This window comes from Aulonocara stuartgranti (genome assembly GCF_965226115.1).
Source record: "Aulonocara stuartgranti genome assembly, chromosome: 1".
NCBI classification, from domain to species: domain Eukaryota; kingdom Metazoa; phylum Chordata; class Actinopteri; order Cichliformes; family Cichlidae; genus Aulonocara; species Aulonocara stuartgranti.
Window position 1 is genome coordinate 12227501 of NC_138939.1, and position 24648 is coordinate 12252148.

Genomic DNA, 24648 nt, shown 5'->3' on the forward strand with positions numbered 1-24648 from the left:
TCCAGATAGTGTTGGTTCTATGGATAAGAGCAAAATCTGAATCTGGTAAAGATTCAGGAGTGTTTAGCAATTTATGTCAGAGTCTTTTTAGAGGTTTGTGAACCAGCCCTGGTTTTCTTTTCTTGTGTTTGTTGTTAATGGTAGAAGAAGTGACTGATTAATTTGTCCAACTCAATAGTTCCAAGGGTAGTGCGAAGTCTGAGATTTTTGAATATATTTACAGTGCAATGTTGAGTCTTGTGTCAATCTCACAAGTGTGGCATTCATGGACACATCACACAGTCTTCACCTGCACCAGAACAGCACACATTCAGCTGCAATGGGACTTATGTATGTTGATATCTGTTTGTGTGTGTGAGTGTATGCATGCTCTTTTGTTGCAGCACTAAGCATGTACTTTTACATTAATGACCAAAAAAAAAAGTTCTTACTGGCATGTATTTTTTGGAGGTTGATATGCTTCTCCAGTTCCCGCCGCAATGTTACTTCAGCGCCATACTTTCCCACCGTCCCATCATCCACAAGGAGGAAATGGGAATGCAGGCTGTTGAGAACGTTTAGTTTGCTGAGAGGATTCAGTAGTGTCTGATATGGAGCAATAATCTGCAGTGTGGAAAAGAGCAGCCATTAACAGCAAGAAAAGTAAAGGAAAAAAAGGAGACTATACACACATATATACATATATCTTTATATGCACACATAAATTACAACTTCTGTGGCGCATTAACATTCAGGTTAGTCACAATAAGCTGCATCTTACGTCTCTGCCGATGAGATCGTTCCTGTTTTCAATCACTCCCCAGGGTGCAATCCCGATAGTGCAAATTTTCTTTGATGATCTTGAACAGTGTTCTTTGAGAGCATCTCCCACATGTTTTGCTACACCTTCAGAAACAAATAAAAAAAGTAAGCTTTTATTCTTTCTTTAAAAAAGGTTTCCACTGCTAAATATTCCTTATTATTATTAGAAATAAAACTGTCCACCCAAGTCACATATCTCAGCATAATCTTTCACCATTAAAAATGCATTTTATAGATATATTTAATCAATGTTGTGAAAAGAAATGGACAACCTCCATCTGACTTTCAGACACTAAAAACATTGGATGGGTTAAACTATAATACATCATATCAGCAGATTTATGAAAGATGCCTAAAGGATGCTCAAAATCTACCTACTAACAGTCTATATTTAAAGTAACCTCGACAATAAGGTTGGGTGATATGTAAAATGTTTCCAACCGACATTCATCAGGCCAATAAATGACAATAGGCGATATATTCACCTGACTTTTTCGTGACATTTTGATGGGCAGAACTTATTTGCGCGTTAAGAACATAGAAGAAGTCCAAACATGGAGGGCTTAGTTGCAGCTGAATGAGTTTTAGTAGATATTTCACTTCTTTATTTTAGATTTTAACTTTTAACATTTGAAGTGGTTGTCGCCACAATCCGCCACACTTTTCAGTCACACTTCCTTAGTTTTTCTGATGTTAGTTTGTCATGCTTTAATGATATGTGAACATCTTTTGTACATGTTTTCATATGATATTTAACATCAGTTTGTTTTAAATGTTTTTCTTCTTCACTGTCTGTCTGTATAATAATTAATGTTGCTAATGCACGATGTAAGGTGCTGCACAGTAAAGCAGCATGATTCATTATTGATGAATGTGATAAGAGGTTTTAAAATGCGTTTGTTACTAATTTTGGTCATTTTCTATTAAACAGTTCTCAAATTTAACTAAACACTTCAGTGTTTCTTAGCTTTAGACTAGTTGTGGATTACTGTGCTTTTCCATAGAGGCATGCTTTTACTTCACTGCCAGTGTATTTGGGATCATTCTGAAAAACCAAAGCCGTTGCCAATCAGATGCTTTCCAGATGTTATTGCATAGTGAATCAAAATCTGACTACTTTTCTGGGTTCATCATTCCATCAATTTTAACAAGATCTCCAACACTGAAATGCAGCCCAAAACCTCCTATGTTTTACAGACAGCTGTAGACATTCACGGTTGTGCCTCTCTCATGCCTTCCTCTATGTATAATCATCACAATTTAAACCAAACATTTCTAATTCAGCACTCTATAAGGCCTGTTGCCACTGATTTTCAGTTTGCATACCTTAGCCAGTTCTCTCTGTTTCCACTCCTTTAAAAATGGCTTCTCGACAGCCACCCTTCCAACTGAGAAAAACTCCAGCGAAGCTTCAGTGAACAGTAGATGGCTCAACTGAAAGGCTGGATGAATTTTCTATTTCTTAAAAGACTGTTGATCTGCTACAGGAGATTCTTTTTTAAGACCTGCTACTTCTTTTGTCCTCCATTTGTCCAATCTTCTCAATTTTTTTTAAGGACCCTGCACACAATGTCAAGACATGCTAAGGTTTGGGCTAACATTTCTTTGAGAACTACCTTGTTGGTGCAAGAATACAATTCTATGCCCATCAAACTTATCTTTGGCCTTTTTCATAGATTCACCTAAAGAAATAAGAGAAAATTAAGCGTTTTAAAAAGCCTAAACCTACAATTTAGATTTGTATGGTTAATATTAGTTCTTTGCTAATTTGTCTGTTGTGTGCAGACACAACACTGGTCCATCACCTTTTTTAATACTTGAATGATTCATAGGTCAGATTTAATTGGCTTAACAAATCTGTTTGGGGTTGTGTGAGAAAGGCCAACTGGCATAAAAATCTGCCAAATCATAAATGCAGAGCTACCCGTTGTGGCGACCCCATGGAAATAGGGGAGCAGCAGATGTAGTTTTATTAAGTGATAAATCTACCATTAGTTTATGTTTTTCAATTTTCTCTCATTCTTAGACAAAATAACAGCCCATGTTCCTCTCTTGTTCTCTGTTCATTAAAGTACATGCATTGCTGTCAGGTAGCAGAGTCCAAATAAATAAAAATAAGTCCAAATAAAAGAAACAGGAAAAAAAAAAACCCCAGAGTGTTAATGACCAAAATGCCACTGATGGGACCAGCTCACAACAAGTACATTAGCCCTGGAGTTGTTTGTGAACCACAATCCTCACTTGTTGGATCCTATAAATTCAGCAGTAATTTGTGAGCCGGGAGACCATCCCAACTGGCCAAAGTACCAGAGATGGATTAAAAGTAATCACCGGTCTGAGTAATTGACCCTGTGAGTAATGATTTAAACACTATGATCAGACCACAACATCTTAACGCCATACTGTGGCTGCAAACACACATCAGCCTCGACTCACAACCAAATGACACGGTTAGAGAACTTCTGCTACATCAGCGAATCACCATTAACGGGCTGTTTATTTGTGTAGGATTGCATGGCTAAGAGTCTTCCAAAGAAAAATGCCTTTTAAGAATTTGTTAATATATAGAAATTATAATTATTATCATTAGAATTAAAAATTAATAATAATAATAATAAAAAAGCATGTTTATTCAGATATATTAATAAGTGTATTTTTCATTATACCAAGAATCCGCTGACTCAACAAGGAAATTTTACATTTAATTAGGTTTGTTGTAATGACCAATTTCTCCTACGCGAGAATAGTACAGGTAACTGTCGAGTGAATTCACACCAAGTAATGTCATATATCCTGCCTCTTTCATGCTCCACCCAGGGATCACCCTTCCCCAAACCAAAGCAGAGTATTTCTAGTAGAAGACCATTTATTGTGTGCTATATGCGAAAAAGATAATCTTCCACCCAATCAAGCATAGTTGGCAATTCATTTGAAAACCAAAAGGATTTCAACAACAGATATCTTCCTATTGGTCAAACAATTGATGGGCGTTACCTTCATGAGAAGCTACATCAAATATGTTCCAGGACTGACAATCATTTTCTAGCAGCACCAAAAACAAACTACCCATGAAGTTCTGTCACCAGTTCGAACTTGCCAAACCTAATGGAGGCTGCTATGCTTTCAGCATTATGATCAACTTTTGGTTTTATTTCTAACACATTTTGTCTAATCGCGCAGCATTCAGTGATGGTTTCAGTGGTTCCATCCACCAGTAGCAAAACTAATGAAGCCTCTTGTCTCATTAAAACATAAAGATGATACCACAATGGTCAGTCACTGCTGAGAATATGAGGCCTATTAAGACTTATTCCTCAGAGTTCTTGTGCTGAGGGAATAAAGATCTATTTGTGAAAACCACATGAAAATGTTCATCCCGAGACTCTGATTTCAGTATAAAAACAAAGCTATAATGATTTAATATCCTTGAAGTGCAACTTGTTCAAAATGTATTGAGGCCAGTAACACTGAAAAGGTAGAGTCCACTCAGTGCACTGTGGCTGATAAAGTTAATCTACAGATAACGCAGTTTCTTCCCGCTGAGCACATGTTGGACAGGACTTCCTTTCCACAATGACTGAACAACCTGTTAAACATGAATCTGCAGCTTTTGTAAAAGAAGAGTTTGATCATTAACAGTCTGATTTATATAATTGTTCGGTTTCTTTTGGAGAAACAGATTTAAATATTTTTGAATATACATATAAATGTACATTGTGAGAATCTGGACATAAAAGTGTAGATTTCCAATATTTTCCCTAATTTCAACAAAAATAAAAAAATGCCTTTCCTCATTTAAAAATCAATCTGAATTGCAAGACCTTTTAAAAAATGATACAACACGCAGAAGAACTTTGTCCTTTCCACAGTATTTCAAAAAGAACAATGTTTCTCTGATTATTTACCTGTGTTAACACCACCGGTGAGAATCCAGGCCCCGGTGGTGACAGCAGCTTTGATGAGGCCCTTGCCGATCACCTGCTTAATGCGGGGGTGCAGGTCAAAGTTCTGAACTCCTCCGTGGACAGAAATGAGGATCTTGGGAAGCTCCATGTGCCACTCCTTTAGCATCAGTCGTAAAATGCTGTCTGGCCTCGTGTCATGGGACAAGCGTACATACTGTCCACAGTTTCACAAACACAAGAAAAACATGTTAGCGTAACACACAACAAAGAAAGGATGGGTCATCACACACAATAAATTTGTGTTTGGATTGAAGAAACTTGCCTTTAAATATTATAGAGAGTGAAGTGCCACGGAAAAATAAGCTAAAATCAATTGAAATACACAATCTGCACTATTTATCAAACCGTTTTTGATCAAACTGTTTTGTTTTTTTATTTCATCAAGTCGAGCCTAAAGTTGTTTACCTATAAAACTCCAAGACCAAGGATATCTATGTAGAAGTCACCACACCTTAAATACAGTGATGGAACACCCGCCCCCCGCAACACAGTTTCTATATTAATGTTAAAAAAAAAAAAAAAAAAGTAAACATGAGACAGCAAAGGGGATTAGCCCCTCACCTTGGCTCTGTATGAGTGAGACCCTCCCTGGAAGTTGATGACACCATAGGCATCAGTGGGTCTGGCCTCTGTGTGTTTTTCCACTGACCACTCCTCCAGCTCGGGCATAGGCACATTGGAGCTCTCACCCAACTTCACATCTGAGTACTTGGTGGCCAAGCTGGCTGTGAAGCCAGCATGTTGGCGCACCAGCCGCCCACAGCAGCACCTTAAAAAAAAAAAAAAAAAAAAGCCAAGATGAATTTTTCAAATGTTTGCCGTTTCAATTATTATTAGCCATGATACAATTTTGAAGAAATAAAAAGAATAACAGGAAACCAGTAAAACAATTACAACAAGAGTTTTCAAAAGCAGAACAATAATCTAGAGAAACAAACAGTACAAGGAACAGGAATCCATGCCACACCTGATAAATATTCCTGAAGTGTTTTTCGGAAAACACTGCACTCTTCAACTGAATATTATGTTGAACTATGAATGTGAGCCTATTATTTTTTACATTATTTTCTATAAACACGCATTGCGACAATGTTGGCACCTCAAAATAAACATTGCTGCGGTTTCAAATCATGCCAGCCAAGTATAAGTAGCCACTATAAATCAACAAGTTCAGGCTTTAGATTAGGTTTTTTTTTTTCCCCTAAGATTTCCTAACATCTGTATGTGTACGAGACAACACTGTCATGTGAGGCACACAGCACTGGCTGAGTACAGACGCCCTGTCCACCTGCAAAGCAAACCTCCTGTTTGCAATGGGCAGACAATCAAAAGCTGCACAAAAAGGCAGAGAAGCTAAAGCGGCACATCATCATTAACAAAAACTGTTTACATGTGCATAGGATCCCTTGTTCAAAATAACATCTTCCCCCAATAGGCCAGAAGATGAGATTATTAGTCATTTATTTATATATATTTTTTAAACAAGCCCCCCCCCCCAAAAAAAAATGCCAATTTAATTACAGAACGTACTCCAGCTAGATTATTAAGAATATAGGATAATTAATTTGTTTATATACAATTTATATTTAAAAAAAAAAGCTTCAGAAATAGCAGTAATGGAGAATAGTATTGGAGTGCATGCTGTGTTAGATATAGCAATTTATGTGTTAGTTTTCATTTTAACAACTTCTTAAATTAGTTGTGCTATGACTGTGCAAAACAAACCAGCGATGAATGGGAGCAGTTCAAACCCATTCCTTAAGATTATAATAACCTTTAATGTAGTACTTCTAGTGACATTTTAATCAGGAAAAAAAACCTACTCATTAGTGAGGGTTCATTTAACCTAATCTGCTTCACAGTTGAATTAGTTGGTGGAAACATCGTCACAGGTCCAAAAATGACCCCAGGCCATTGGACCATTGATTTTGTCAAACCCTGCATTAATAGTAATGGCATTCAGGTGTACAAAGAATTCTCAGGTACTACTCAGCCGCCTGGGACATGTACTGTATATTTAGACTTAGTCAATCAGTGCAATATTGCATGTGTTTTTTGTCATCTGTATGTTTAAGACCCTTTTTGCAATAAAGTAAAGGTGCAGGTATTTGAAATGATTGTACAATTCATTGGACTATTGGACCTAGTTTTGCCTTGTTTTAGTGTTTTCTGGTTATAACTCTAGCACACAACCTTCACAATCTTTCAAAGCCTCTTAACATAGTGTGGCAGAAGCCAAGACAATGGAGACAGCTTTAAATAAATAAGAAGAGTAAAACAAATTCAGCAAAACAAATTGTCCTTTTCATTTACAAGATCGACCCCTGGAAGTACTAAGTCTGGCTCTGTCTACCTGTGACATAAAAAGAGAAGTAGGTACCCTTATTTCCTCTTTTGCAGCAATATGGGATATTGCTTATATGGGGGTATAGTGCAAATGTACTCGATATCATTACATAATCTTAAAATAAATATAAAATAAAACACATTCACTGAAATCCAGTTCTCATAACGGCTCTTTAAGCTGCTACTTAAAGAGGGTACAACATATTGGCCCCATTGCCGAAGTTTGCTACCTGGATGAGAATCTGGTTTTGTTTTTCAAAGCCATACCCTTACACATGTCATTCTTTATACTTTGTAATAACAACTTCATGACACTGATGTACCCCATTCTTTTTACAGCTGAAATCTTGATTATAATTTCTGTGTTATAATTCTAGCTCCACCAAAATCAATCAACTTGGGTTGATATTCTGTCTTTCTCCATTAAAATGAAACTTCCAAAAAAACATAGGGGTCTCATTTCTTTGTAAGTGAGCAAACTTACTTAGCAGGGTATTAAATGTATTAATTATAATTAATTAATTGTAATTAGTAAATTAAAATTAATGAGCTGTATTTCATTCTCACAAAGCAGCTCTATAAGTAACAAGACAAGTCAAAGTCATGCCCAGCTGACACAAAGTTATTGTTACTATCATTCATCATTTATTCATTACTATCAAGACTTGAACTTCCAGTTCATGGTCAAAGGTGTAGTAACTGGCACTTGCTTTGGGGCGCTAAGCTTAATCCATCTGGGAAACATGTGGGCAGAGTATAGCATTGCTTATGAACATCTCCTCATTCTGCCATACAAGTACAATGGCCACAGTGAACAAATCAGTCCTCCATTAAGGCAACTCGTTTAAAGTGACACTAAAAATAAGCTTGGGTTAGATTTTGGTCTCACCCGTTTCAAAATATTACACCCTTGTCACTAAAACACCATCTAGACGAACCCTGAAATTATTAACTGATGGACTAATGTTAGGATAAATTTAAATGGCTCTCACATTTCCTTTTCCGCAGGAGAATTTCTTATGCTTCAGCTCTTAAATCGCAGTATTATTGACCCACGAGACAAAAAAATAAATAAAAATACATATTATTCTTATAACTTAACTATTTGAGTTATCGGAAATTATGACCATTCCACTACAAAAAAACCCACATCAGCTAATCTTATTGTGCTGATATATGCACACAGATCCTGACAGTTTCAGCTGTGTAAGGCCAGGATCATCTACTCATTATTGTGGGTATACGTTTTTGGGTTTGTTTGTTTTTTTGCATTTCCATGACTTATTGTATCTATAACATCAGTTAGCACTGCACTGTTCAGAACTTTGTGAGATAAGCAGATGCTGAGTTTATGTTGGAACGCAGTTGCCCATTTATTTAGACAGTGAGTTCAAAATAACTGCCTGGAGGGCTGCAGAGTGGCATGGCTTGGCTTCTAGAAACATTTTAATATTCTCCACAAGATGTGTGCCAAACATTGCCAGACAGGATTCACTGGCAGGGACAAAGGTGATCTAATTCACAGCCTCTTTACTTCTTTTTCCATTTCCATCATTTGTCTATCTCCCTCTCGTGTCAGCCAGATGTTGACACCGGTCTCCCTTAAAGCTTCTGCCTGGGTGTGTAACTGCAACAGTATTGTGGTACTTCCAACTCTGAGGCAGCAAGCTACTAAAACATATACACAACTGAAATACTGGACACACTTGGTAAAAGTGTGTCCAAGATATGAACCATCTACAGATCAATGATGACAGATTTTTCTAAAAACAAAAAAGCCTAATTGTTTATCATTATTGAGTCTGAGCTTTGTTTTCTGTCTTCCTCTACTAGCCTTAGGGGAGAATACGCATCCTAACACATAAAGCCTGGAATTTAATTGTTTCCTGGTAAAGGTTGTTGTTTAGTGGAATTTCAAAGGAATTGCAAAGAATTTACCTCTGGGGGTTATTCTGATGTAAAGCAGCTGGTTAGGCATGGATTCTGCCAGGCTAACCCTGTCAGATAACAGAGAATGAGTCGAACAACAAGCAAACAAATACTCACCTGACGAGCTGCTGGCAAATCTGGCATCCTGGAAGGCATCTGAAAGAAATGCCACAACAACTCAGTCAGTGCGAATATAAATAAAAACAGAATAGATAAATCTGAAGAGTATTTCCGACCATACACGACGGTTCTAAAACAAGACTAATGTGAGGGTTTGATTTCTCCAAGTCTGGAGGAAGTTCTCAGCAGAGAAAGTTCTTTAAGGACATTAAGGAAGGTTAACTGTCTCCTGGGCAGACAGCCCGGTTAAGTTGGCCTTTAACCAAGAGACAGTTATGAAACCTTCCAAAGGGACTCACTTTGATCACAGTCACATGCCACACTTTGACCTAATGTTAAATGAGCCTGTGTTCACTAACACCTCTGAATCATTTAGCAGAAGCCGCACATATAGCAGTTAACAGAGAATAACCAGTTTGCAAATAATTGATGTAAAAGAAAACACAGGAAAACGAGTCACCCATCATTATTGTGAGTTTACAAGAAGAAAGGAAGACATCCAAGGACTGTTTAACTGTAAATATAAGCTGCTGGTGGGAACATAAATTTTTTTTTTTTTTTTAAATCACCTTTTCCTTTCCCGTTTCTCTGAAAGTGGATGAGTATTTATAGCAACTACTGCCCCTTTAACAGAGCTGTTTGATGTTTGTCATGCACACAGTGTGGATAAGTGGCCTTCATGACACGCCAAGCCAAGAAGACGCCTGCATATAATTTCAACACTGCATTGTAAGATTCCAGTAAGTCTGCAGAAAAATACTGTGTCAAAAGACCTAGACAGACAGACAGACAGATAGCTATATATCTCTCTATCTACACACATAAAAGATTCCTAGTCCAATTCTCACTGTGAGGATGACATTTTATTACTTTCACACCGGTATAAAGCAGATACCTGAAGCTGGGGTATAAACATCATATCAGAGCTAACAGTGCTAATATTGCTTTTTTTTTGGGGGGGGGGGGGGGGGGGGGGGGGAATCCCATCCCTAAGATTGAAAGAAGTCACGATCCACAGGTTCATCACTTGCTTAACCCCACACTTAAATCTGTAATTTTATTGACAGACGTAAACATTAAAACAGACTCATTTTGCCTCTGGAGAGTAGTCGTTATGGTTTGGGCCTTCTTTAACTCACACCATGCAATTACGCCGTTTCCATGGCTATCACCAGCAGACTCACTACAGTAGGTCTAAGCACATACCTGTGGGGGTCCTTTGACACTGGAAGTATGTACACACATTCCCTCTTGGTGAAAGTGCTTTCTATCCAGGATTTCTGGGACTGTGAACAAAAAGAAAGAGTTGTGAGCAGCGGCAGCTGAGGTCTCTCATGTTTAACGGACTCAAATGCAATTCAAGAAAAGTATACATAAAAGATACGTAAAGAAAAATTTAATGAGAATAAAAGCAAAGTATGTTTTAAGTTATTTATAACAATGTTAAATAATAAACTTCAAGACATCTTAAAAGGCTAAAAGGGATGTTGCACCCCTTAATACAGGATTTAGTCTATAACAATTTAAGGGGATTAGAAGGTTTAACACAGGAGAAAAATGAAACAGTCATATAAAATCATGACAAAAAGAGCTGACGAGGAACACCAGTTAGAGGCATCTACCAAACAGTATAAACAGCCTTCTAATTCTACAACAGCATTTTTCTCGTAACAAAGGTTTATGGTGAAGGAATTTTCATTTAATGCCTCGTGCCTTATTGTTCCCCTCCAGAGCAGCTCAGAGGAACCCAAGGGCGATTAGCACTATTAATCTCTTCAGCACAAAGAGGGGAACCTGCAAACACCTTCTCCAAAACATTTCAACAATTCCTTAAAATCTGACAAAAGTAGCAGAGCAACATTTTCTCCCAGAGGTCACGTTAAACATTTCTCAATATCAGCATGTTGTTTGATATAAACTAAACAGAAGCATCTTAAATTCAGGATCCGAAGTTACATCCAACACAACAGGATTTAAATCTGCCTCCAGAAAATACTGAAAACATGTCAATAAGCATGTCATCCCACATCTTGACTAGTGACAATAAGCAACCAAGTTTGTACCTGGATGTCCTCCTCTTCATCTCTGTGTTTAAGGGCTTTGTACAGAAACATACCAGGGCTCCTTCACGCATCTCCTGGACAAACCACAACACCCACAGCCTCTCCCGAGTCCTGGGTCATCAGCAGCAACTCACTGTGCTGTTAGATCTGCACGCAATTTCCATACAGGTCTCAAAGTCTACAGCTGCACAGTTACCATACAGACCCAGCTCGAGTTAAACGCTGAGTGATCAGTGAGAGGTTGCAGCCTCCAAACTCCATCCACAGTTAATCTGTAAGAAGCCACTCAGGGGGCAGATGAATGTGTCTGAGACAAACTAGATATTATACTTAGGCTGGAGAGAAAGAAGTGAGGGAGGCAGGGGTGTGGGAGAGGATTAGTGGATGGGCAGAGACCTCAGTGATATATACCTAGTTGGCTACTGACAACACACCACCAACTGTGATTCATGCAGTACACACAAAACCTCTCCCAACAACTCAGGCACTACAATTAGTCTTTAAGAAACCTCCTTTACTTTGATACTCATTTATAGGAGAACAGCATAAAAAAAATGCCAGGATTAAATAAAGGCAACTAAGTTTAAACAAAAAGGTCCCAACATGGATTAATACACCAACTTAACGAAGATCCTGAAAATTAATATGGGTACAAGGGGGTCCAAACATTATTGTTCAATTTCCACTTCTATGTCAATAAAATATAAAGTAACATTACCTTTACAAAGAGATTTATGTTTACACAAATGCCATTTATCATATTCAGCTGTTTTTTAACATATCAGAACTTTTTTTTTTTTTTTTTTTTTAAATCAGTCCTAGCAGTTTGTGGGGATGGAGCATTCAGGTGTGTCTTAACATAATGCCAAGATGGAAAGACATCAGCAATGATCTTTTAAAAAAAAATCAATTATTACTGTCTATCAATCTGTAAAGGATTATAACGCAATTTCCAAATATCAAGTCCATAATTCTAGTGGGAAAAAAAAAAAAAATCATGACAGCTGTTAATATTCCCAGCAGTTGAAATTCACCCAAAATGAGACAATGTTCAGAGAAACAGCACAAAAAAAAACAAAAACAAAAAAACAAAAACAACAACAGCAACGTCTCAGACTCTACAGGCCTCGGTTAGCATGACAAATGTTAAATGTCGTGGCAGTATAATTAGAAAAAGACTGAACAAGTTATAGGGTGTTGGGCAGGGTTGCCAGTAGAAACCTTCTCTCTAAAAAGAACATGGCAACACAGCTTAGGTTTGCAAAACTGCATGTGAACAAACCGCAAGACTCCCGTAACTGTCCGCTGGACAAGACCAAAGTAGACATGTTTGGCTGTAACGCACGACAGCACATTTGGCAAAAACTAAACAAGGTATCAGCGTAAACACCTCATGCCAACTGTCAAGCATGGTGGTGGAGGGGTTAGAATTTGATTGTTTTGCAACCACTACAAGCTGCACCTGGGTAACTTGCAGTCATTGACCGTATTAACAAAATAGTCTCGAGTCAAATATGACAGCATCTGTTTAACATCTAAAGCTTGGCCCAAATTGGGACATGCCACAGGACGATGATCAAAGCACTCTAGCAAATCTACAGCAGAACGGTATAAGAGAAAAGAATAAAGTTGTTGTGATGGTCCAGTCAAAGTGCAGACCAAAACCTAATTGAAATACTGTGGCAGGGATATTAAGAGAGTTGTACAAAAACCTCAATGAACTGAAACAATATTGAAAAGAAGAGTGGCCCAAATGTTTCCACAATGATGTAAGAGCGATAAAGAGTGATAAAGTCTTAAAGCAAAGGCTTACTTCAACTAATTGCTTCAGTTAGGGTTTTTTTTTTTTTGTTTTGTTTTTTTTTAACACTGCTTTTTCCATTTTGGCTTCCTTTTTGTCGACTAATGATGTGGTATAATACTCTAGCTCCTGCACAGGGAGAAGAAAATGATACAATGGTCTACAGCTTTTGACAGTGGCGATATGAACATTACTTTGAGTTACAATACACAAAAAGACAAAGTGCTGGTAAAATCCAAAGTGTGCAAAAGTCAGAAACTGTCCACCAATTCTAGCACAAGATCGGCTCTTGTGCTCAGTAGCAACAATAGTGGGGAAAATAGGTGATGTTTTGCTCCCGAGCAAGATAGTTACTCAACCACCATTATCAATAAAAATGATAACAATAATAATGTTTGTTTGTGTGTAAGTGAGAGATCTTTTTTTCCCAGATTTCTTTGAAATTGCCATTGAATTTAGTTTTCCAGTTTGTGTTCTTGTGTACCAATTGAAGCTTCTTCCTATTTGGAATTAAGATTTTAGTTTATTATGTATAAACACCTATGTTAAAATACAGTTGTACAATTTTACAGTACATTTCACATGTTCAACAGAAAATAAATATTTTACTGTATATGATTAAGAAAATTAAACTTATATCTTCACATGTGAGGAGTAAAAAGAGCCCTTTAAGCTTAAAGGAAATAACATATTTGATTTCTATCATGAGATACTTATATTGACTGATAAGAAAAAAATATACGATTTTTTTTTCCATAGCCCTTCTTCGTCATCCTGCCCTACCCCTGGCAGCATGCTCAGACAGAGCCGGTTGGGTTTTTTTCCCCCTCTGTGGCTTTATTTTTAATAATTGCACAACAAAGGCAATTGAGATTACAAGTTCTACAGTTTTACAACTCTTCACACACACACACGCGCACACACCTTGGATTACCAAGTCAGAGTTGGTGTGACTTCTGACGTTTCAAATAGAGATGGACCGATCCGATATTACGTATCGGTCCGATACTGACCTAAATTACTGGATCGGATATCGGAGAAAAATAAAAAATGTAATCCGATCCATTAAATATCACGAAAGCACCTCACAAAACTTGCAACACGCCGTAACTCACCTCAGAACGTTAGCACGTCAGAGCAGTATGCATCACGTGATAGAGCGGCTGTGGCATGCGGGACCTGTCAGTGGTCTGGATAGCATTTGGAGCTTCGCTAGCAACCCGGCATTTCATCTCCGACAAAGTTATCCCCGGGAGAAGTAAAGCAAGTGTGTAAGTCCATCTCTGAATGTTTGTAAAGCATTCCTGCGTTAAGCTTAACAAACGACTGCCTCTTCTCGCTGCTACTTCAATCATGAAACTGCTTAATGATCAGCTGATCAGCTTTTCTGTCGCGAGTCCATCTCTCTGGTTTGTTTTTGGCCCACTTTGCACCAGAAAGAGGAAACCAGTGGCTGAACAACAGCAGCACGTTTAAGCTTGATAAGCTGTTGTTAGAATTTATTTAATATTACTTTCTACACCAGGATCTTTTTCTTCGTAGCTGACGGCTGGTAACTGTGCAGGGGCGGATCTAGCAAAGTTTAGCCAGGGCATTATAGGGCATTAACAGGGAAAGGGGGCACAAAGACATACTTTTCTTTCTTATTCTCATTTAAAATGTCTAGCTTTTAATAAATAATTATCTGACACCCAAAGTTTTAATCTGATGTAAAATGAATAGAAGTCAATTACTGTATATAGTGACTATTAAGTCTAATATATATACCCTAGTAAGCTATAGTACTTTTTCCTTTGGGAAGGTACCATCTGTGCAGTCTGCAATTTTGTTGAAGAAAGATGTTGAATCTATTTAATATTTCTTGAAAAATAATTGATTTCTGTGCATTTTTTTTCACACTGCATCAAATTAAGGTTGATTATGTCGATTAAGCATCATGAGGTGGAGCGTGAGGGGTGGTTCCCCATTTTTTATTTATTTATTTTTGTTGTTGCTGGGAGTTGGAACCCTATTAGTTAGGTTGCTTAATATTTACGCTAAGTACTCTTTAAAATACCAGAATAGGGAGGATGGTGTAGGTTGAAGTTTATTAGATTGATCAGTATTGCTGAAATATTTTTTTTTGCATACAGGTTTAACAGAATAGCTTTAGTGTAGTTGTTGTTTTAAACTTGAGTATGAACTTATACAAAATGCAGCAAGATATTTAAAAAAAAAAACAGTTTTGTTGATTAAAAACACTATATCGGATTCATATCGGTATCGGCAGATATCCAAATTTATGATATCGGAATCGGTATCGGACATAAAAAAGTGGTATCGTGCCATCTCTAGTTTCAAACACACCATGTGGTTTTTGTCATAATCAAGCGACACTACCTGAAATGAAGTGACGGCACAGATTTGCTGCCTAAAAAAATACAACCTGCATACTACTGAGATAAAGGGTCTTAAATCAAAGAAGAATCAAAGAAAAGCTGCTTAACAGACCAAAACTTTGAATTTTGACCACTGAATTCTTTTATTTATTTATTCTCAAATTTTATCCTGATTTCTGTAAGAAAACCTTTGAGGGTTTTTTTTTTTTTTTTGGGGGGGGGGGGGGGGGGGGGGAATTTATTATCTCAGTAGTGGGATTATTACCTTCACTGTTAGTATGGATACAGGTTTTAGTCAACTGTCTTCATGAAGCCTTTGCTAACCACAGAGTGTAGATCAACCCACAATTATCAAAACCACTTATTAAAGATGGTAAATAAAAAGTGGGTGCCACTTAATGGTTGGAATAATCCCCAAATTTAGACCTGCAGTTCTTAAGGTACGACCCAAACAGTTAAAAGATTTTAGAAAACAGATAAATACACATTATAACATCAGTAAGGCATAAAAGCTCGTGACAGAGCTGACCCCCTGATCTGTTTTCAGTCTTTTTTGCTAAGCCACCTGGCTCTGGGCTCCATCTTTATATTTAACACACAGACACACAAGAGCAGCATTAGTCATCACATCAAACACAGAAGGTAACCACAAAATCTTGGACTTCTTTTAATTAAGGTAATTCTGACTTTTTGCCAAACTACATGTACAAATCTTGCTTACTTGCATAGTCACCACCCAAAGGCCCATGCTGAGCCAGGAAAAACCATGTTTAGCACTGGTTTAGAGCATGCAATTACAGGCAGTCATGGGAGGCTAAACCACTGTATCCAATGACGTTAAATAGTAGGTTTGATATTTGGTGAGCCAATTAGAAAAATAGTATTGTTAGTGCTTGAAGCAGTCTATCCACGTGATAACACTTCAGATTTGTCATTTTAAAAAGGAAGAATATGTTGGCTATCACAACATGCTGGCCATGATAACAATGGCACTGGTCTACAAGAAAGCAGGAAAACATAGCACAACATAAAAACACCCCAGCAAAGAAGCATGAATTATGTAGTTATTTACTGCAATGGCTTTGCATCCTTCCCCCACTGTCCACCAATTTTTCAAAAGACTGTATTTAAATGATGGAAGGACTATCATGCCACCCACTGGGTATAATTAACTCCCACAGTCCTCCTCCTGTCGCCATCTTTATGTTTTGATACTGGATGCTCGCAGTAGCAATTCGGCAGTAACGAGGCAGACCTGCTCCAAGGTGAACTCTGCTTTGTTGTCCTTTTTAGCTCTAACTGGTAACAAAATTTGTAAAATGAAACTAGTGACTGACACCATACAATTATCAGGTAAGAGTTTATTTAGGGAATGGAAGAAAGATAACACCGTCTTTTCCTCAGAATTCTTCACAATATTCGTGCTGCTATAGGAGTCACCCCCTGCAGGCATTTACAAGAATGCAGGTTTAAGACGCTTCTGCACTGGCTTCATTTTTTAGACCCGGGAGCTTTGCCTGTCTACGTATTCATATACAGTTAAAACACACTTTAGGTCAAGGTCAAGGTCAAGGTCAGATTTATTTATATAGCACATTTCCAACAGCCGATGCTGCACAAAGTGCTTAACAATAACAATAAAATTAAAAACTACAGTGTAATACAATAATAACAATAGAAACAATAGAATAGAAGAATTGAAACAATACTAACTAATTCAGTACAATAATAACAATAGAAACAATAGAATAGAAGAATTGAAACAATACTAACTAATTCAGATAAATCCAAAATGCTTGGGTCATAATGTGTTAAAAGCCAGAGCGTAAAAGTGTGTCTTTAGTAAAGATTTAAATTGCTCAAGAGTTTGAGCAGATCTAATATTAAAGGGGAGACTATTCCAAAGTCTGGGACCTGCCACAGAGAAGGATCTATCACCACGAGATTTGAGGTTAGTCCGTGGAATGGACAACAATAGTTTTGAACTAGATCTCGTGGGTTTTCCTGGAGCATAGGCAGAGAGGAGCTCAGACAAGTAGGGGGGGGCTCGGGCGTTGAGTGACTTAAAAACAAAAAGTAAAAGTTTAAATTGGATCCTGTAGGGGACAGGGAGCCAGTGTAAAGAGGCTAAAGAGGCTTTACCCCCTTTGAGTCATTTGTTCTTCACCACAAGATGGTTAGCTTTCGGTTTTTCCTCAAGTGATGAGCACCAGCAAAAGTAGTGACTATTGTCTAATATCTGCCAGCAATGCAGCAATAACGCATCATAAGAGGACACACAACCATATACTGGCAGTTGCAATATCTTTACAGTTACACTAAGCAGAGAAAAAAGATAAGCACAGTTCTTTACTACAATAAGGAGTCGATATGACTGCCGCCTCATAGCTGAAACTGTCAAACACCAACTGCGCAAAACAAGACCAGCTCATGTGTTGATTGGCTCTCCAGGAGCAGGACAACCACCTTTCGCCTATAAATTTTTATTCAGTAACACGTGTCTTTTTAATGTCTCTGGTTTTAATGTAGCTGATAGGGCTGCTCGATTATGGCAAAAATGATAATCACGATTATTTTCACTGAAATTGAGATCACGATTATTTGACGATATTTATTTAACCCTTTAAGATCTACCATAGAACCAAGTCCGCCAGAGCTTTTTTTTTATTTTTATTTTTTTACATGCTGTAGTGCCATTTGTGGGAGCATTTTAAGTTGCTATACATCAATACAACTGTTATAGCCCATATTTTAAAAATGTGTATGTATTAAGTCCATAGTAACTACATTAATTGCAAAAAAGTGCAATAAACTACAAAAAAATTGAAAATCATTTTTGTTTTGTTTTTTTACATATATTTCTACTTGGAGAAATTTAAGAGGTTTATCCCTCAAAACTTTAAATACAAAAAGTTGCAAAAAATAGTTTACAACAACAGGAAATTTATTTTGAGTGTCTTCATAGTTTTATTTTTGGAGATACAGCAATTTTTATATACTGCAGGAAAAACAAAAAAACAATCCTATGATGCAAATTTGCAAAGAATGTGCATGTGCATCAAAATAAACTATTTCCAGCTGTGCAATTCGAGTTCTAAGGCCTACAAGTAAAAAACTACATTTTCCGCAAAAATGATGTCACTTGCGATAGTTCGTGTTGACGTCTTTTTCAATGTGGGAAGTGTTAAGAACAGCTGATCGGATCGGCAAAGCGTGTTTCTGGAATATTATGTTTTTGTTCCTGCAAGCACTTTTTATGCAATTTTTGCAAAGCTATATGTGGAAGGAAACCGTGACCTAGGACAAGCTGATGGCATAAGATGTAAATACAACTCCTCTGGTTTCATATGGAAAAAAAATTTATTGTGCTAGCTTAGCGGTTCAGGTTCTACAGGGATTTAAAAATAGTTATACAAAACGAGCATGCTGCTCTGACCGGCTTTAAAGGGTTAACAATAACAATGTATTGAATAATGACTTTAAAAAAAAAATATAAAATAGTGTGCAAATACAGATAACAGTGCAAATGTTCGCAATATAAGAAATAAATGAAAAATGTAAACTTTGCAGTGTTGCTCTGTGGTGCAGCTACGACACCATAGCAAAGTTTACACACTGTGTCTACTTGATCCACGTCTGACTCCGCGAACCCATAATGTTTCCACACCACTGAAGTTTTTTTTTCTTTTTTTTTTTAACCTCTCTTTTCAACCAACGGCAGTCCACTCCTCTCCAAATAACTTCTGCTTAGCTCTCCGAGCTTCCCTCGGGTCCTCTTAATTGTTGTGACGCGTGTTCGAAATGCAGAGCAGTGCGCTTGATTTGCCACACGGAGCAGCGCGAGAGTAAAGCATGAGGGAGGGGCTAATAATCGGCTCAGTCATTTTTAATGATCGTTGAAAGCCCAGATCGTAATCGTGATTAAAATTCGATTAATTGAGCAGCCCTAGTAGCTGATGTCAATACTTTTTTCCATTTTTTTCCTACTATTATTGGCCTAATCCCCTCCAAACACATTTATTTAAAAAATAATAATAATCAATGAAGGAACAATTTTGTAAACACCTTCATGATAACACTGCTTCATGTATTAATGGCTTCTACTCCTATACCAGTACTGATGGGAGTTTCCACACCCATCAGTTGATGGGTTTGTGCACATCCACTAGAATAAATGGCTTCAGGGCTTTGATGACATCAGAGTTGGCACATGTACACGCAACATTAGTGAGCCTTGAACATGTCCCAGCCTAGTTGGGATTGAACAAAACTGATGATGTGATGCAAAAACAGAATGCCATCTAATAATCAGTATATCTGGATTACCTTATTTTAATAACAGCATTTACTATAATTGTAATCATTTAAATTAAAGCCATATTTATTGCATGGTGCCACATTTCCCCATATTTACTGAAACTTTTCCACATGGTTTACAGATTATGGTTTACATTTCACAAACTTTGCTGCGTGATTTCATCTTCACCTTCTACCTGCACAGCAGGTCATTTGCTCTTTACTGCCCACTGGTTAACAGAATCGCTCATCTAATCAGTGCTCAACATCCAATTCAGTCTCGCTATCTGCTGAACTAGTAACAAATGTGAGACACACCTGAGGAATAAACAGAGGTCTCTTTCTGTGATGTGGAGGAATGCATTGAAACCGTTGTCTTTTTGATCCAATACAATCTAACAAAGGGTTAATAAGGCAGATAAAAGCAAGACTGCTAACCTGTAACCATGGTACCTGAAAATGTCAGGCAACAAAAGACTTGAGCGTCACAGACGCTGCCAAAAAACACACACCAACTCTTACTCTCCCACTTCCTCGCTCCCTCCCTCTTCCTCTCTGGCTTCTTTCTGAGCCCCGGGTTTTTATGACAACTCCGATCACGTGGAAAATTTGACCCAGCACCTTTCTATCCTGTTCAGCTCAGCAGTGTTAGATACTGTGAGTTTTGTTTATGGGCAGCTATGTGCAACTGGGGGAATTAATATGTTAATTTGGAGAGACACAAATTTGATTGTGCACTGTCACTTTATCTTCCATCTGTCACCCCTCAGCCAGAAACCTTGCCAGCTGAGCTCTTCCTCTCCCCTGCTCCTTTTTCCCAACAATGTTACAAGGCTGGCTGGTCAACCCATCATTCCTCTGGCCCTGAGTGACGCAATACAGGGTGAGATAACATCTGGCTTGGCAATTCTATTACCCATTAAAAAGAGTGGAAGCAACGAGGTCAGCACTTCAGTGCAAGAGCTGTTCTCAGAACAAACAGAAAGACCTAGATTAATTATTGCCATTTTATTTTCTTCCATGTTTGATTTAAGAAGCTGTTACCAAATGTGCTGATAGAAATATAATTTCAAGAGCTTTCCCACCATTTGTAATAGACATAAATATGGTTCAGGATTTAAGCCAATTAAAAATGTTATTTTAGAGACTTAACCCAAAGATATGATTTTTTTCTTCCCTTAACAAGAACTACTACTGTGCCACAGATCTGCGACTCATCAGATCTAGGGCATCCTCCACGGTACAGTGAGCTTAGGCCTTCTCATGGAGATTTTTCTTTTGTCCGACTACTGATCTCTGAAGTGATTAACTCATAAGGTACACAACACAATCTTGAGACCTAATTATTAATTTAGATCATACTACATATGAAATGGACAATTGTAGGGACAGGACATTTAAAAATCTGAATTTTTTTTTTTTTAATATGTTTATTAAGATTTTTCATATAAAGAAAAAACAAAACAGACAACACAACAGTAAGGGCAACCCCCCCCCCCCCACCACACCACACACACACACACACACACACACAAATAAGGCAAAAGATTACACTGCATCAGCAAAGATACTACTTCAACACTGGCAAGAAACAAAAATAAAACGCTAGGGTGGTAGACTGAATTATCAATCAAAGAGAACTTTGTTTGAATACATGATCTAAAAATGGCTGCCACACATTTAAAAAAAAAAAAAAAAAAAAAAAAAAAACTTACTAAGTTTGTCCTCTAATGTACACCTAATTCTCTCCATATGCAGTAGAGCAGTCACTAGCCCGTCTGGGCCTAAACTCTGCTGCAGGTCCATATATCAAATGATCACTGTGGCATTACTGAGAGTTAAAACACTGTCTTAAGTCTTTCATCTTTAATAAAATGATCAGCGTTCTGCTCTACCAGGTGTAACAACTGAGTTTAACATCCAGGCATCCATGAAAACGGAATTTTTGACATTTAACGGAGTTAGAAGTTAGCAGGAAGTTAGCTCGCTAGCTTCCATCTAAATACAATATAGCATGTCCTGACTGCGGGGTTTTGGAAACAAATTAAAACGTACAGCTCTGTTATCACTTCCAACATAAATGAAGACAGAAAACTAAACAGCAGTGATGTTTGTAGGGTTACTGAAGTTTGGCTAGCTGGTATATAAAGATATGCTACGTGACCGCTAGCGACACAGCTATGTTAGCATAATATAAACAAGCTAACTTTTTTTCCCCACTCGATAAAAGTTAACGTTGTGGAGGTAAGCATCAACAACACAGAGCTCTCAGTTCACACTCCTTTATTCGTCTCCAACATCAACTGCGCATATCGCGCCACAAAACACAGGAACACACTTCCTATACACTGGGTGTGAGTGGAGCCCTCTAGTGGTCCACCACAACGTGAGGGTTCTCAGTGGTCAGGAACAAATGTAATCGCATGGCAGGATGCTGTAAAAAAGGACCAAACTTCAGCCAGGAGAACTGAGATAATCCATCTACAATACGAGGTTAGTCATTCATATACTGCTGCATGGTCTGTGCTGTAGTTACATCGTAAGGTTTTAAAAACTGAGCTTAAATAAATGATTAGCGGTAATAAAAGCCGAGGGAGGTCAACGGTGATCACTGACTGTTTTAGGAGCTTTTTGAGGTTAAACAGAAGAAAATACAGGGAGTGCAGAATTATTAGGCAAATGAGTATTTTGTCCACATCATCCTCTTCATGCATGTTGTCTTACTCCAAGCTGTATAGGCTCGAAAGCCTACTACCAATTAAGCATATTAGGTGATGTGCATCTCTGTAATGAGAAGGGGTGTGGTCTAATGACATCAACACCCTATATCAGGTGTGCATAATTATTAGGCAACGTCCTTTCCTTTGGCAAAATGGGTCAAAAGGACTTGACAGGCTCAGAAAAGTCAAAAATAGTGAGATATCTTGCAGAGGGATGCAGCAGTCTCAAAATTGCAAAGCTTCTGAAGCGTGATCATCGAACAATCAAGCGTTTCATTCAAAATAGTCAACAGGGTCGCAAGAAGCGTGTGGAAAAACCAAGGCGCCAAATAACTGCCCATGAACTGAGAAAAGTCAAGCGTGCAGCTGCCAAGATGCCACTTGCCACCAGTTTGGCCATATTTCAGAGCTGCAACATCACTGGAATGTCCAAAAGCACAAGGTGTGCAATACTCAGACATGGCCAAGGTAAGAAAGGCTGAAAGACGACCACCACTGAACAAGACACACAAGCTGAAACGTCAAGACTGGGCCAAGAAATATCTCAAGACTGGTTTTTCTAAGGTTTTATGGACTGATGAAATGAGAGTGAGTCTTGATGGGCCAGATGGATGGGCCCGTGGCTGGATTGGTAAAGGGCAGAGAGCTCCAGTCTGACTCAGACGCCAGCAAGGCGGAGGTGGAGTACTGGTTTGGGCTGGTATCATCAAAGATGAGCTTGTGGGGCCTTTTCGGGTTGAGGATGGAGTCAAGCTCAACTCCCAGTCCTTCTGCCAGTTTCTGGAAGACACCTTCTTCAAGCAGTGGTACAGGAAGAAGTCTGCATCCTTCAAGAAAAACATGATTTTCATGCAGGACAATGCTCCATCACACGCGTCCAAGTACTCCACAGCGTGGCTGGCAAGAAAGGGTATAAAAGAAGAAAAACTAATGACATGGCCTCCTTGTTCACCTGATCTGAACCCCATTGAGAACCTGTGGTCCATCATCAAATGTGAGATTTACAAGGAGGGAAAACAGTACACCTCTCTGAACAGTGTCTGGGAGGCTGTGGTTGCTGCTGCACGCAATGTTGATGGTGAACAGATCAAAACACTGACAGAATCCATGGATGGCAGGCTTTTGAGTGCCCTTGCAAAGAAAGGTGGCTATATTGGTCGCTGATTTGTTTTTGTTTTGTTTTTGAATGTCAGAAATGTATATTTGTGAATGTGGAGATGTTATATTGGTTTCACTGGTAAAAATAAATAATTGAAATGGGTATATATTTGTTTTTTGTTAAGTTGCCTAATAATTATGCACAGTAATAGTCACCTGCACACACAGATATCCCCCTAAAATAGCTAAAACTAAAAACAAACTAAAAACTACTTCCAAAAACATTCAGCTTTGATATTAATGAGTTTTTTGGGTTCATTGAGAACATGGTTGTTGTTTAATAATGAAATTATTCCTCAAAAATACAACTTGCCTAATAATTCTGCACTCCCTGTACAAAGCATTAAACATGTTAACAACACAAAAGCCATATTAAATGCAGACTACTTTATCCCCGGAAGTAGGATTCGTCACATCATCATTTAATAATCGGATTGTCTTAGCAATTACCATTCCAAACAAAATTGTCATTTGTGCAGCAGAGCTGAGATGTAAAAAGGAAGAGGTTCCAAACAATGCAGTTATCGAGTCCAGCTCTATTGTGCAGTTGTACATATCAGAAAAACATTTAAAGATGTCCAACCAATAGTTGTACAATTTGGGGCAAGTCCAAAATAAATGAGTAAGAGAGCCTTGTCCAAGTTTACCACGGACTAATCGACTAATAGAAGGAAAAATCTTGTGGAATTTAGTTTTTGAATAATGAAGTCTGTGAAGCACTTTGAATTAACTGATGCCTTGCATTTATAGAACAAGAATGGAATCCTACACAGACTCCTCTCCCACACCTCATCTCCAATTAGCATTATTATTTTTTGGGTGTGTTTTCTGTCCATTGTTACAGTGGCAGATTTTCACATTAAATACAGCCAGAGCAGGATAGGGCAGGATAATCCAGATCAGCAAAAAGTTACAACTTTGAGAGGTTCCCCCCCCCCCCGTCTCCTCTTGGCTCTGTATGACACCAACGAAAGCAGATATCCCCAATATGGCCTTGTCAGGTAGCCAATCAGAAGAAAGCTGGCTTAAAGGAAGAGGAGTAAAAACACAGTGGGTTCTGAGGTGCCCAGT

The 24648-nt window shown here is 38.1% G+C and overlaps 1 protein-coding gene across 3 annotated transcripts in view; it reads right to left on the reverse strand.

Moving 5' to 3' along the window:
- Nucleotides 1-24648, reverse strand: part of trpm7 (transient receptor potential cation channel, subfamily M, member 7) — an 89965-nt gene that overhangs the window by 55754 nt on the left and 9563 nt on the right. For all 3 annotated transcript variants that reach the window (XM_082527635.1, XM_082527634.1, XM_082527636.1), the window contains exons 2-7: nucleotides 10368-10447; nucleotides 9159-9197; nucleotides 5328-5535; nucleotides 4707-4920; nucleotides 761-885; nucleotides 432-603 (exon numbers count right to left, since the gene is read on the reverse strand). In XM_082527635.1, the coding sequence (XP_082383761.1) occupies nucleotides 432-603; nucleotides 761-885; nucleotides 4707-4920; nucleotides 5328-5535; nucleotides 9159-9197; nucleotides 10368-10447 (838 nt within the window). The remainder of the gene's footprint in view (nucleotides 1-431; nucleotides 604-760; nucleotides 886-4706; nucleotides 4921-5327; nucleotides 5536-9158; nucleotides 9198-10367; nucleotides 10448-24648) is intronic.